The sequence below is a fragment of the Zingiber officinale genome, chromosome 5B (genome assembly GCF_018446385.1).
Source record: "Zingiber officinale cultivar Zhangliang chromosome 5B, Zo_v1.1, whole genome shotgun sequence".
NCBI lineage: Eukaryota > Viridiplantae > Streptophyta > Magnoliopsida > Zingiberales > Zingiberaceae > Zingiber > Zingiber officinale.
The window spans coordinates 72799844-72814840 of NC_055995.1; the positions used below are offsets into that span (position 1 = coordinate 72799844).

The following is a 14997-nucleotide window of genomic DNA, read 5'->3' on the forward strand; positions in this document are numbered from 1 at the left end:
TAATTAATGAATAAAGGATTACATCCATGAGTGCCAGAGAACAGCGAACAAAGACCTTAACTCGCATAAAACCTCTTTATCATGACTATCGATGATGAAATGATCAATAAAATTTTATACAATAGCAACCAATCTTTATCTTATTAAGTGGGATAGACTATATAGATCAACCTACGTCATTGGACTCAATATCCTACTATATTCTCATCTATATTTAAATGAATTTTATTACATGTTATTATTGCCAACCAAGTTTTCTTTAGTCTTCCTTGATTAATATGCATATTTGTCTCACGTCACCTAGCTAGGGCATTTATTGGTCGTATATCTTAAATGCATCTCTCAGAGTTTTCTCTCGATAAGTGTAAGTCAGACTTTCTCGTTCTTATTTATCATGACCATCCTCATATCCGAATATCCACCTTTAGATCCTCATCTCTGTGACTCTCGTCTTCTGCTCGTGTACTTGCTTCATAACCCAACATTAATATAGTAAGTATAACCACCATTTTATAATATTACCCTTTAAGTTTTAGAGGTATCCTATTGTCACCAAAAAAAACATCTAATGCATTTTCCTATTTTAATCTTGTACCCTATGTAAAAAAATATATATCAACCCTTCCATCCTTTTGTAAAAAGGATTATAAATACTTAAAACTTTCAATTACATGTAATTCATTATCTCTTGTCTTAACAATTGTATTACAATGTCTACTACTAAATTTAAATTTCATACATTGTCTTTATTCTGCTAAAAAAAATCTTTAATTCCAATATCTCCCACGAATATTTAAGCTTCGCATTTACAAATCCACGTGTCACGTAGACTAAAACAATATAATTTGTAAGCAATATGCATCATGACAACAAGTCATAGATGGGTTAAGTGAGTTCATTCATAAATAGTGTAAAAAAGATATGGACTAAAAGCTAATCCTTGATCTAACTCTATGTTTATAGGAAATATTTTGATTAATCTATATGGATTCTTCACTCTTGTCATTAAATTCTCATCCATATACTTAATTGTTTCAAAATTTGCTTACACTAACTCATTTCTTTTTTAGAACTCTCAACATAATTTTCCTCGGAACTCTATCATAAGCTTTTTCTATATTAATAAATATATTTTTCAATCAATTGTGAATATATATATATATAACTTTTATCATCAACCTTTTATGAATGAATCAAAATTGATTTTAAATCACCTTGATCTCCTTCCATAATCATTTTTCTATATTAATATCAGGTTAAACGACTTCACAAGTCATTTAATATCCTACTTTCTTAAACACTTCTACACCTTTATTAGAATTTTCTTTAGTCCAACCGCTTTTTCATTTTTTATCTCATTCAACTTTGAACTCGCTAATAAAATTTTAAATTTTTATATTCCTGTGACCATCTTAAATTTCCTAAACTAAGTTGGTCACCTATACCTTCATTAAAAAGTTAATGAAAATATATCTTTCATCATTTCTTTTTTCCCCATCCTTCACGATTGACATCTTTAATATACCTTATTTGGGTAAAGATCTCTGGTCTTCCTCTCTCTCGCTTTAACTATTCTATAGATGTTTCTTTCCTATTCTTTTGTATCAAGTTGTTGATACAAGCATTCAAAAATTTATTTTTGGCATCACTCACTCCTTTATTGGTTATTCTTTACTTTTTTAAGTTTTCTTCATTCTTGTGAGTATATTATAGTTTGTTTTTTCACCGCTTTCTCCTGTATTCTCATTACACCACGAAAATTCTTTATTAAGTTTGCCCTTTCGACTAATTTAGTACACGTTTAGTCATTGTTATCTTATCATATGTTGTATTCGATTTCTCATGTATTTCTCCTAATACTTGTCCTCTTACCCTTTCCTTAAGATATTTTATTTTCCATCCTTTGATTTCCACCACTTGATCTTAAGAGTTGTGCACATTTCTTTTTACTGATACTATACTTAAAGTGCCTATGTTGGGTATGTTGGATGATTAAGTTTCTTCTAAGGATGACCTTATAATCTTTACAAAATTCTCTCTTCCTGACCAATAAAAAAAATTACAACTTATTATTCTCACTTATGAGCATAACCAAGAGTTCTCTCTTCATGAAAAGTAACCAACTATTATAAGTTTATATGCTATCACGAAATCCAATATAGCTTTTCCTTCTTGACTTCTTGTTCTAAAACCATAGAACGCATGCACCATATTATATTACTCATTTCTTACTCCTACATACTTATTTAAATTTCCTCCTATTAAAATCATCTTATTTGTTGAAATGTTTTTTTGTACTATCTCATCTAGGTCTTCTAGAAACCAATGTTCGGTATCTTCATCTAATCATAACTAAAATACATATATGCTAATTGTATTAATAATTTATTCCGCAACTACTATCTTGAAAGTTATAATCCTATCTCTCTTCCTAACTGCTTCAATTTTCTATAATGAACTATTTATGATAATACATATTACCAACTCCTTTTTCCATTTTACTTATGTCCATGTCCATGTATCAAACTTAAAACAAAGTTCTTTATCATCTGTGTTTTTCCAACTTATTTGTCTCTTGTAATCACAATATTAATGTTTCTCCTAATTATCATATCTACTACGTTCATTACTTTGCTAGCGAATGTTCCTACGTTTCATGTTTCAAATCTAAGACAATCAATATTTTGTCTGTTCCTATCTAACCTAAAGTCAACCTAAAGTGTGAGCATATTTACTATTATATCCAAATTCTCATATAGATGTAGCGTTCCTTGTCAAGACATTATAAACGAACCTCATAACGTATTCCCAAGAAGGGCCTACCATTAGCGTAATAATTTGATGAATCCATACATAACATTTGTCGATATTTTACTATTATATGACAACTTAAACCAACCCTCCTCCTTTATCCAAGCTTTAGACAAACAAGGGCAGATTTTATTCGCCATAGGCATAGTTTTGTCATGTTATGCAACTATTTCCTACACATGACATGTGACCACCTCTCAACACCACAAAAGGAGGCAACAAAAGAGTTTACACCATAGTGAATAAAGAGCTAAAACATCCAGACCATGATTTAAAATTTCGAGCAATGCCAAAATTCCAATATAAGACTGGAATGATATGGTGTCAATATTGTGTTATGGTGATATGATTTCAATATTTTTCTAAATTTTAAATATTAGTGGATATTAATTAAAATTTTATTTTTATTGATATTTGATTGTTATAAATGCTCATTATTAAATTTATTTTAGGTGTTTATTACTGAGTTCAAATTTATATATTTTCTCTATTAAATTTTACAATAGATGTAGCAAAATATAAATTCAAAATTTATATTTATATTATTACTGATAAATTACAGTTTATAAATACATATATTTTATATAATATATATTAAAATTAGAATTTATACATTTAAAATCATATATTTAAAATATGAAATATTTTTTAAATTTTTTAAATTAGTTTTAAAAAATTATAATTAATTTAAGATTAGATTGATTAGTATTTGGATAAATTATAAATACAGGTTTAAAAATTTTTAATTAAATATTTTTTATATTTTTAGTTTAACATGTTTACATTTTTATTTAATATAAAAGATAATAGCAAAAATATAAATCTAAGTATTATAATTATATTAATTAAATATTAATCTATATAATATATTATATAGTTACAGTAAATATATTTTTTTAATATAATATATATATAGAGAGAGTAAATATTACAATTTATATATTTATATATATGATTTATATTACAGTTTTATAACTAAATTTATTTAAAAAATTTAAATATATATCTTTTTAACAGATAAAAATTTTAAAACTATTTACAAAATTCTAATATTATTTATTTTTAGAATTTTAAAAAAAATAAATATGTTTTGAAATTTAAATAATTTTTTATAAAATAATGTTTAAAAAAAATTAAAGCTTGATTAATTCAATAAGAAAATAAATTTTAAAATTTTCAATTTAAATTTATTTTTATAATATTATGTTTTAAAACCGAAGATGTTGATCCCAGCCTAGATGAAAAAGGGTTAAAGAGTATCATTAGGTTATCAGATAATATCAAATTCAAGTAAATGTTCAATGAATGAATCTATCAATCTATTGTGCTAATACTAAGTTGTTCAATATGTAACATATCGACAAAGACCATTACATCTCTATGAGAACTTCAATGTAGAGTTAAATATACAAAAATTCGCACACTATAGGTTAAATACAACAATAACAACAACAACCAAGTCTTTTCTCACTAGGTAGGGTCGGCTGTATGAATCCTTATACACCATTGAGCTCTATCTCCTATTATATCATCTATATTTAAATAAATTTTATCTTGTTTTATTGTTGCTAACCAAGTTTTTTTTTGTCTTCCTCTTCCTCGTCTGATATGCATATTTTTTTCACATCGCCTAACTGGAGCATTTATTGATCGTCTAAGTACATGTCCATACCATCTTAAACGTGTCTCTCGGAGTTTTTCCTCAATAGATGCAACTCCGACTTTCTCTCTAATACTCTCATTTTTTATTTTGTCCATTTTCATTTGTCCACACATCCACCTTAACATCCTCATCTCTACAACTCTCATCTTCTGCTCATGTGCTTGAGTCATAGCCTAACATTCAGCTCCATATAACATAGTAGGTCTAACTGCGATTTTATAGAACTTACTTTTAAATTTAAGAGATACTTTACAGTCACATAAAACACTTGATGTTCCCCTCCATTTTACCCATCCTGCTTGTATTCTATGTAGCCTCTCTCAATTCCTCCATCATTTTGTAAAAATGATCCTAAATATTTAAATCTCTCGGTTCCGGATAACTCGTCCTCTCCTATCTTAACAATTGTTTCATTACTTCTAATATTACTAAACTTAAATTCCATATATTCTGTTTTTAATCTACTAAGCTTAAAAAATTTCTCTTCTAGTGTTTCCCTCCAAGATTCTAGTCCTTCACGTGTCTCATCTGCAAACAACATGCACCACGGTACTGTGTCTTGAATGTGCGCAGTGAGTTCGTCCATAATTAGTATAAAAAGATAGAGACTTAGAGCTGATCCTTGATGTAACCATATCTTTATTAGAAATGCTTCAGTTACTCCACCTAAAGTCTTTACTCTGGTCGTTACATCCTCATACACATCCTTAATTAGTTCAATATATATTACGCTAACACCTCTCTTTTCTAAAATTCTTCATATAATTTCTCTTGTGACTCTATAGGTTAAATAAGAATAAATATTATAGATAAACTAATTGTCTAAGATTCGGAATATGGAACATAGAAATGCTCATTAGTAAAACAATGGAGGTAATAGATACAAAGATTAGGAGACAAATTAATATTTGCAAAAGACAAATAGATAGGAGAAAAGGCAAAGATTAAAAAAATCGAGTTTTAAATTATGGTACACAAGAATGAATAAAATAAGAATTGGAATAAGTATTGTTGTAGATAATTCGCTAAAGGATGTAGTAAGAGTAATTAGAAATTAGAAAAGGGGAAAGGATTATACCTCTCAAGATAGTGGTCGTAAAAAAAAAAACTATTATAAGTAGCATATATACACCTCAAATGAAATTATATGAAGACATCAAATCTAAGTTTTGGGAAGACGTAAATGAAGTATTACAAAAAATTTTGTCAAGCTAAATAATTTTAATAGGAGAAGATCTAAATACAGATATAGGAGTGAAAAATAAGAAATATAATAGGATGCATGGAGTTATGGGTATGGAACAAGATATAAAGAAAAAGCTATATTAGATTTTGTGAGAGCATACGAACTTATACTAGCTAATACATTTTTTAATAAAAGAGAACACTTTGTCATATTCAAAAGTGGTTATAATAAGTCGCAAATTAACTTTCTTATGGAAAAAGAATAGAAAGATTTGTAAAGATTGAAAGATCATCCCTAGAAAAAATTTAATTATCAGCATAAATTTGTAATGTTGAAAATGCGCCTCAAGAATAGTATCAATAGAAGAAAAACGTGTACAACTCCTAGAATTAAATAGTGGAAATTAAAAAATGAAAAGCAAAATAAATTTAAAGAGAAGGCAGGAGTATAACTACGAGAAATGCATGGCAACTCAAATACTACATAAGATTAAATGACATTAAAATTGAAAATGATAGCCACGAGTATACTTTATGAGTCAAAAGGACATGTACCACCAAGTAAAGAATCTTGATGGTGGAATGAGAAAATATAGGAGAAAGTGAAGAAAACAAACAGCTTATAAAGTATGATACACTTGTAAAAACAAGAAAAACTTTAAAAAAGATACACCAAGAAAGCATTGAGTGATGCCAAGCTTTTGAATGATTAAAAGGGTATTATAGAATAGCTAAAGTCAGAGAGAGGAAGACAAGAGATTTATCAAAATAAGATGCATTAAAGATAAATACAATATGGTACCGAAGGATGAGGAAATAAAAGAGTAATAGAAGAGGTATTCTTTTTTAAGAAGGTTTAGGTAACCAACTGATAGTTCAAGTAAGTCAGAGGAATTAAAAAATTAAAATTTTTATCGTAGAATTCAAATTTCACAAATAGAACAAACTTTAAATGAAATGTAAAATGGAAAGTAATTGAACCATAAAATGTCTAATAAAGTGTATGCATTTTAGTTCTCTTATATAAAAATAAATAAAACATATATAATTGTGCAAATTAAGAATCATACTATGAAACTTTGATAAAAGTAATAGCAAAATTTTAAGGAGACCACCATAACTAAAAATCAATTTGAATTCATACCCAGAAGGTCAATGATAGAAGCTATACATCTGAGGTAACTAATTGAAACATATCGGGAACAGAAACAAAACTTACACATGGTATTCATCAATCTAGAAAAAGTTCATGATAGAGTCCCCAAGCGAAATTATATAAAAATTTGAGAAAATAAAGGTGTTAGCGTAGCATATATTGAAACAATTAAAGATATATATGAGAATATAATAATAAGAGTGAAGACTTCAAACATATTAACCGAAGTGTTTCCCATAAGATAAGATTATATTAAAGGTCAACTCCAAGTCTCTATCTTTTTGCATTAATCATGGATGAACTCATTGGACATATCCAAAACAAGATATGATAGTATATGCTATTTATAAATGATATTGTTTTAGTAGATGAAATCATAAAGAAGTAATACTAAACTCGAATCTTAATGAAAAACACAGGAAGTGAACAATTTTAGGCTTAGTAGAGTAAAAAATAAAATATTTAAAATTTAAGTTTAGCAATATTAGATATAATGAGTTGTCGATAACCGAGGGATTTAAATATTTAGAATTATTTTTGCAAAAGCATGAAGGAATTGAAAGATGTCTTACATATAATACAAATATGATAATTAAAATGCAATACAAAAAGGTGTTCTCTGTGATCGTAAACTACTTTTAAAATTTTAATAGAAGTTCTATAAAATATCGATTAGACCTGAGATATTATATGGAACTCAATGTTGGTTACGACTCGAGCACATGCATAGAAGATCAGAATCGCAGATGAGGATGTTAAAATGAATGTACGAAAATATGAGGATGGGCAGGATAAGAAATGAGAACATTAAAGAGTCTATTGAGGGAAAATTCTGCAAGACGCATTTAAGATGGTACGGACATATTTAAACGACCAATAAATGTTTTAGTTAGGCGATGTGAAATTATGACATATATGGACATTAAACGAGGAAGAAAAGACCAAAGAAGACTTGATTAGCAACGATAAAATAGATAAAATTTATTTAAATATAAATGATATAATAAGTGAGGATCCATATAGCCAACCCTACTTAATGAAATAAGACTTGATTATTGTTATACTTTTTACTTTAATTTATTTATATTTTTTTATAAATAATAATAATTTAAATTTATATATTATAATTATATTAGTTAATTAACTGTTTTTTAAATTAATTATTAATTTATCATATATATGTTTATATAGTTATAATTAAGTGTGTCTATATATATATAAAATAAATATGTTAAATATTGAGATAAAAAAGTTTATAATTAGATATATAACACTGATATAATAGTATATATCACTGCTATATGCATTATATATATTGATTTTAATATAATAGTTTCAATTAAAATTGTTATATGAAATTCTTAAAATCACAAATTGGGATTTCTTCTATGCCACCCATCCATCTCCCGCGATAGGTTGTAGTTTTCTTCCCAATTCTCCCGAGCACGCTACCCCTGTTGCAGTGGCCCGCCTCTTGATTTTTTTGATTGCATGCTTTCAGGTAAGTTTAATCGACAACCTTTTCTCCGTCAATTCAATTCCTGTTATTGCGCTAGGAAGGACAAGAATGCATATTCTCACATGTTGTCAGCATATGACAAGAAAGTCAAATGGCACATACAATAGAAAATTCCCACGCAACCAAATTATACCAAGTAACCAAATCACAGAAAAAGAACGAGGATGACGAGAAGAGGTAAGGAAACTAATTCAACCATACCCATGCAAGAGGAATGAAGTTTTTTTTAGACTTGAACTCGTCTGAGAAAACAAAAGGTAAGGGGTAGAAAGATCTAGGAAGCACATTCAATGCTTATAAGATGAAATTACAATTCCATCTCCGGCACAGACTTGTCACATGTGCAGCATGTGGATGAACAGAGTCCTCCCTATTAGTGATCGAGGGAGAGGTTAATTTCTTTCTATTTTGTTATGGAAGGTAAACATAATATTCTAAACTATGTGGCAAAAAGAAAAGGTAAATAACCTGTGGCATGAAATTTTCTCTAAAATATAACAAGAGTTCTTAAGTTGAAAACAGATGTAAACATAACAAACATCCAGCATTATAACAAAACTAACCCTTTGAAACAAGGTCATGCCAAGAGTACCGCAGATTTGTCATATCAACAATTGCTCTAGTAGGCTCAACTAGTGGCTTAATCTACAAAATTAGAAAAAAAAACTGCCAAAATATCAGAGAAATCAGAAGGGAAGATAAGCAAAGGAACAGGAAGGATGCAAAACAGCAAACTATCACTTGCTAGAAACAACAAAGATTAACAAATGTAAATCTGCTTGCCTGGAGATAATAAGCAAATACAAACTTGCAGGTAAGGATGACCAGCCAGAAAAAAACATATCTGTTACACAAGCAAAATAATTGAAGAGAAAGGGAGGAAAAACAATATACACAGAACACAAAAGTCATGTAGAATATGCAAAGAAATCAATCTAACTAAGAGGAAAAGTTCATGATGGTATCACAATATTCCTTGTGCCCAGGATGATGCTTTTAAATAAAATTCCATAAACTCATCATTGGCTCTACATATCAACAGTCAGTTTCCTTGTTTGTTACTGCCAATTCCAAATCCGATTCTAAAATATAAACTGTATGTACTGAAATAAAATCGACAGCAATAAACAATACTATGCTACCACAAAATTACCGGGCAAAATCAATTGGCTTCTCAAACAGCTTACGCCCAACAAAATACCTTTCCTGAAATTAATAATTCAAATAATAATGTAAGAATACTTATCCTTAGGGTTAAAAAGTAAATCATTATTCAATAAGTAAATAAAATTACTTGGTAAATCCATTTGAAGAACTGGAAGAAAGGCCATCTGTCTGACAAATTTGATAGAGAATGACATGCTGGAATCTTGACTAGAGTTGCAAACATTAAACGAACAGCAGCATAAACACCCAAAACAAGAATGTATAAGCGGAAGTAGGTTGAATCTGAGTTTGCTTTATTTCTTTCATCTAAAACTTTCCTGGATTTAGACAAAAAAAAAGTATGAGAAATCTCTAATTCTTGGCTTTAATAAAGAATGACGTGTATTTTCATTCAACTCACACATAAAGATATGTCAGAAATGCAGAACTGCAGCCAAACAAGACAAATCTTATAAACAATCTTGAGATAGCAAAGCGTCTAGATGTACGATATGCCCCAAACATGAGTAGAACATCCAAACAGCCTGAAAGATAAGTGATGGACAGACAAAGAGAATGTAAGAATCAAAACTAATAAAAAAATAACCTCAAAAATATATACTGCGACTTGATTGAGTCATAAAATTGAACTTCTGAGAAATTGTGAAGACTGCAAAAATCACACAAATCACGTACTCTCAATAAAGAGCAAGATGAAATATGCTGGTCCAACACTAAGTACTACTTTAAAGGAATTCAAATTGATGTGCCCATCATGGAAAGCTATAATTGCCAACACCTGCATAAATTCATAGCATATTTCGGATAATATCTATCATACAGCAGGAAAACAACAAACTCGAAGAAACCAATGAAAGAAATATTTTAAACCTGGAACATTAAGAAAAGGAAAATCCATAGTCGATGAAAACTGCGATACAAGTGCAGAAATGTCCGGTGCTCAACAAAGCCAGTTTTTCCTGTCTGCAAAAGCAAGGGTCACAAATAGTAGGCATATCATAACAGGCTTGCAAAAGTATAAAGGATCCTTTAACACTGCAAAGTGCACAAAATAGAAAAACATCACAGATGAAATCATTTCAAAACTTGTATCTTAATGATATTTCATAAAAGAAATAAGACTAACCAACACCTCAAGCCATAGAGCAGCAAAGATGACAAAACTTTTGCGGCATATGAGAAGATACTGGAGTCCAGATGTCGAATTATTAAATAACAAGAACGCTATGAAGAAAAGGGTTTTAAAAAAGAATCTATAATACTGATAAAAGCTTGGAGGAAGAACAAATAGGTATTGAGATAATGAAAGAACAAAATTTATAGATAAAGATCAACTGCACATTAACGAACTACCGCGTAAAATTATAAACTTATATCAAGCAAGTTGACAATACCATCAAACCTGCAATTTGTTGAAAAATAAGCTTAATTGAATTGAGACATTTAGAGCTTACCCTCTTATGGTTGTTTGGCTTTAGTAGAAATGGTGACTCCTTTCTTAGCGGCCAGTTCAACTCATTATAGCAAGAAGGTGACCTACATGTAAGTAGGATTAAGTACTAACAAGGCAGCAAAATACAGATCTAATAGAACCAAAGCGACTAAAAGTACCAAAAAAATTCATTGAAATCGTCATAATTCCTCCAAGCAGAGTGAGCAGCTTTTCCATTATTGTTTCTGTCAGCTTCCTGAAAATTGGCAGAGAAATTAGTAAACAAGGGAATTTAGACTACCATAAATTTTTTTTGTAATGATGACACAATCTGAAGGATCTGAAGCATATTAAAGAGATAAAGCAACCTAACATGCCACCACTTCACACAGCACACTGTAAGTATCCCGATAATTTTGATGTGGTCAACAGAGTAAAGTTAGATATTATTTGTATTTGATCCTTGTGTCTAAGTGTGCAAGAGCTTAGGAACACAAGAAGTCGAGCGGAAGACGCAGCTAACGAGAAGAATGACACAGGAATCGAGTCGACGGACTCGGTGCATCCGAGGGATGAGAAGCTATGGAAGAGTACAGTGATGGACGGGAAAGACACGCGCGGCGTATCCGAGAGATGAGAAGCCGAGGAGGAAGCTTGCTCGAAGAAGGTTAAAGTTGGGTTCGGATGAGCTCAACTCCGGATAACCGAATGGCATGTTGAAGGCGCCTTCAAGCCTGTTGAAGGCGCCTTCAATACCCGTTAGCCAAGATAAAATTTTATCTTCGGTGGATAAAACTTAATCTATTGAAGGCGCCTTGGACCTACTTGAAGGCGCCTCCAAACCACGGATAGATTTTTCCAGAGACTATAAAAAGACCCCTGGAGTTAGGAAACTAACAACTTTTGTATTAACTTTCCTAGTCATCTCTAAGCTGCCAATGTGTGTAAAAGACTTCTCTGCCTTCAACGAAGGAATTTTTTAGTGAGCTTTTCAACGCCTTGGATTAACAACCACCTAGGTTGTAACCAAATAAAACTCTGGCCTTTTACCTATTCTTTTAAGTTATTTTCATTAATGCTAATTGTCTATGTGTGCTTAATCTAATTGTGCATCCTTGTGATAGGTCCCGAGTATAGGATCAAGTCACAGGTCGAGATCCGGATCCGTACTTGGTCATGCAACACGAAAGGAGGAAAGGGAGAAGGAAAGACTCGTCCTAGACAGAGCCCCAATTAATCAATTTTTCTTCCCCTCTTCATTGATAATAACACTCCTTTTATAAGGAGCTAATTACATGGACTATTCAAGGAGAAAAAAGAAAAGACAATCCCTAAAGAAAACAAGGAATCAAATAAATAAATGCCCTTTATTTATTTCTACTTATAACAGTAGCAAATTTGACCAGTAGCAGAATTTGGATAGTAACCAAATAGGCAGTACCAGATTTATTCAGTAGCTAATTAGGTAGTAGTAGATTTATTCCAAATTGTCAAATTAGGTAATCGCAGATTTATTCCAAGCTAGTAATTTGCTTCCAATTATAGTGGCGTCCAACAAAGGCGTCCACATCACCTTGCTATGCAAAAGCAAGAGATTTATTCTAAATCTGATTTCCGGCTATTCAACCCGTCTAGTCGGCCACCCTGGACCAACACACACTTATAATAAAAAGAACACAACATGTAAAGAGATCTTCCCCGTAATTTTTTGGATAAGCTTTCTTAAACATGACAGTAAAAGAATAGCAAAAGAATTTGAATCCCTTTCTTGTCACAATAAACTCCTAGGAGATGAAATAAGAGAAAAAATCCAAAAAATGACGATCATCAATCTACTATCTCATTTTCAAATTTTAGACATAATTGGGAGTTATGGTTTGTCAACAGGTCCAATTTCATGCCTCTCCTCTTTGCTGCAATACTCAAGTTCATAGTTTAAAATCTCAGCCATATCGGAGTTTCAGTCTTATGACCAAAACAATACGATTTTGGTACCATATCGTACCATGCCAATATAGTTTCGATATTTTTTAAATTAAAATATATTAACTAAAAAATAAATTTAACATAAATATTTAAAAATAAAAATATATATAAAAAAATATTTTAAAAAAATAGAGAGATAAATAAATAAATATTATATATTTTTAGAATTAAAATAAATAAAATATATAGTTAATTAGATAATTTTATTTGGATATAATTAAGTCTCTTTAGATTATCTCTATCATAGTTAAGAGTTGATTAAGATAATCAACTTATATTTTACTTAAAACCATCGGCCCACTCACGCAACCCCTTCGCGGCAGCAAAAGTTGTGTGATTCCTCTATGGTATTTTTAAATATAAAAGATAATAATTTTAAAATAATTAAAATTTTAAAAAATGAAGATAAATAAATAAATTATTATATATTTTCAGAATTAAAATAAATAAAATATATAATTAATTAGATAATTTTATTAGAATTTAAGTAAGCCTCTTTGGATTTTTTTTAGTTGACATTAGGTATCCAACTTACGTCGGCTAATCTTGGATGATCAGCCGGCTCACGGAAGTTTTCTATCAATCACTATGATAAATTGGGACGTGCTCGCAGCGGGCAGTCCATCAACCAATCATTCTTAGGTCAACTGTCTATTAAGGGAAATTCATCTATTAATTCGCTGAAGTTGAGACTCAATCCTTAGATGTCTCTTTGGATTATCCCTATTATACCTAGAAGTTGATTGAGATAATAAACCTAAGTTATCAATTTTAATTAAAACTCAGGCAACCCCTCCGATGTGGCAAAGGGGGTCATGCGACCACTTTGGTGCGGTGGAGGGGGTTGTGCGACCACTCCAACGCGGCGGAGGTGGTCGTGCAACCACTGCTGCATGGCCACTGGGTTGCGCAACCCCTCCGACTAGGTCACTTGGATCGCGCATGCCCCTCCAACGCGGTCGCTAGGATCGCACGACCCCTCTAGTCGCACTCCCCTCCGGCGCAACCGCGACACAGCCGAGGTATCACACGAGCTTTCTACGACGACCGTGGGGGTCGAGCGATGCCTCCTCGGCCGTTGTTGGTGCCAGGTCGTGCTAGTGGACAGGCAAAACGAAATGTTTCCCTCGTTTCGACTGGCTCGACATGAGATTTTAATTCATGCTCAAGTTATAAACCTCATTGGTAAAGTTTTTATATTCCAGATCAAAACAAATAAAATATCATGTATACTTTCAATAGGATGCAATGGAAATATAATTATCTCATATTAAAATATTCTTTACGCCTAATAATGGTTCCTCTTTGCAACACAATCTGGATCTTGCAACAAAATTAACATATATCTTTGCTGAATAGCTTAGACTTTGAATTGATCTACTGAGTGATAGTTTGTTCTGAACAAAGCAGGTAGTAGTAAAGCTGTAAACCACAAACTACAGCTACAAACTACACAAACATATTTAATCTCAAAGTACAATTAAGAACTAACACGAATAAAGTTCTCAAAACTTATATGAGTACAGGGATTGAATTTTCCCTCCTTTCTCTCAAAAGAAAGTCCCAAAGCTATTGTACCAGAAAGATATTCCATCAATCAAATTCCAAGCATATCTTCAAGCATGTGAAACCCATTCAATTTAAAACTCCTATAGAGCTAATGCCCCATCAATAGGATAGTCAAAATTAGTAAATAGTGCCTAGTGATAAGGTAAACATTGTAGCTTAAACTTTAAAGTTACTTCCATGTGAACCCACCGCTTTCAGAATATTATATATGGGGCATATGACTTGTTCCAAGTATGATACAGAGCCATCTGAGCAAATACAGCTTTTTGCAGATGAAGCTTCATGTGAATCAAGGATCGCATCCAACTCCTTTGCCATCTGCAGACAGAGTAATTCACATATCAATGATTTCAACTTGACCCTAACTAAATTTGGAGGGGTATCTGGGCATGTATGTAACTACTTGCGCTCCATAAATAAATTCAAAAGTAAACACAAAAGGAAGTTATACCAAGCATAGGCATATGTCAGATAGTATACCAACAACCGTAAATAGCAAAAGAACATCA

At 31.0% G+C, this 14997-nt stretch overlaps 1 protein-coding gene across 2 annotated transcripts in view; it reads right to left on the bottom strand.

Annotated features, from left to right (window-relative positions):
• LOC121984516 (callose synthase 10) overlaps window positions 1-14997 on the bottom strand; it is a 111120-nt gene that overhangs the window by 46531 nt on the left and 49592 nt on the right. For both annotated transcript variants that reach the window (XM_042537473.1, XM_042537472.1), the window contains exons 10-19: window positions 14678-14806; window positions 11113-11189; window positions 10956-11037; window positions 10372-10464; window positions 10177-10279; window positions 9902-10025; window positions 9629-9818; window positions 9488-9540; window positions 9118-9178; window positions 8898-8979 (exon numbers count right to left, since the gene is read on the bottom strand). In XM_042537473.1, the coding sequence (XP_042393407.1) occupies window positions 8898-8979; window positions 9118-9178; window positions 9488-9540; window positions 9629-9818; window positions 9902-10025; window positions 10177-10279; window positions 10372-10464; window positions 10956-11037; window positions 11113-11189; window positions 14678-14806 (994 nt within the window). The remainder of the gene's footprint in view (window positions 1-8897; window positions 8980-9117; window positions 9179-9487; window positions 9541-9628; window positions 9819-9901; window positions 10026-10176; window positions 10280-10371; window positions 10465-10955; window positions 11038-11112; window positions 11190-14677; window positions 14807-14997) is intronic.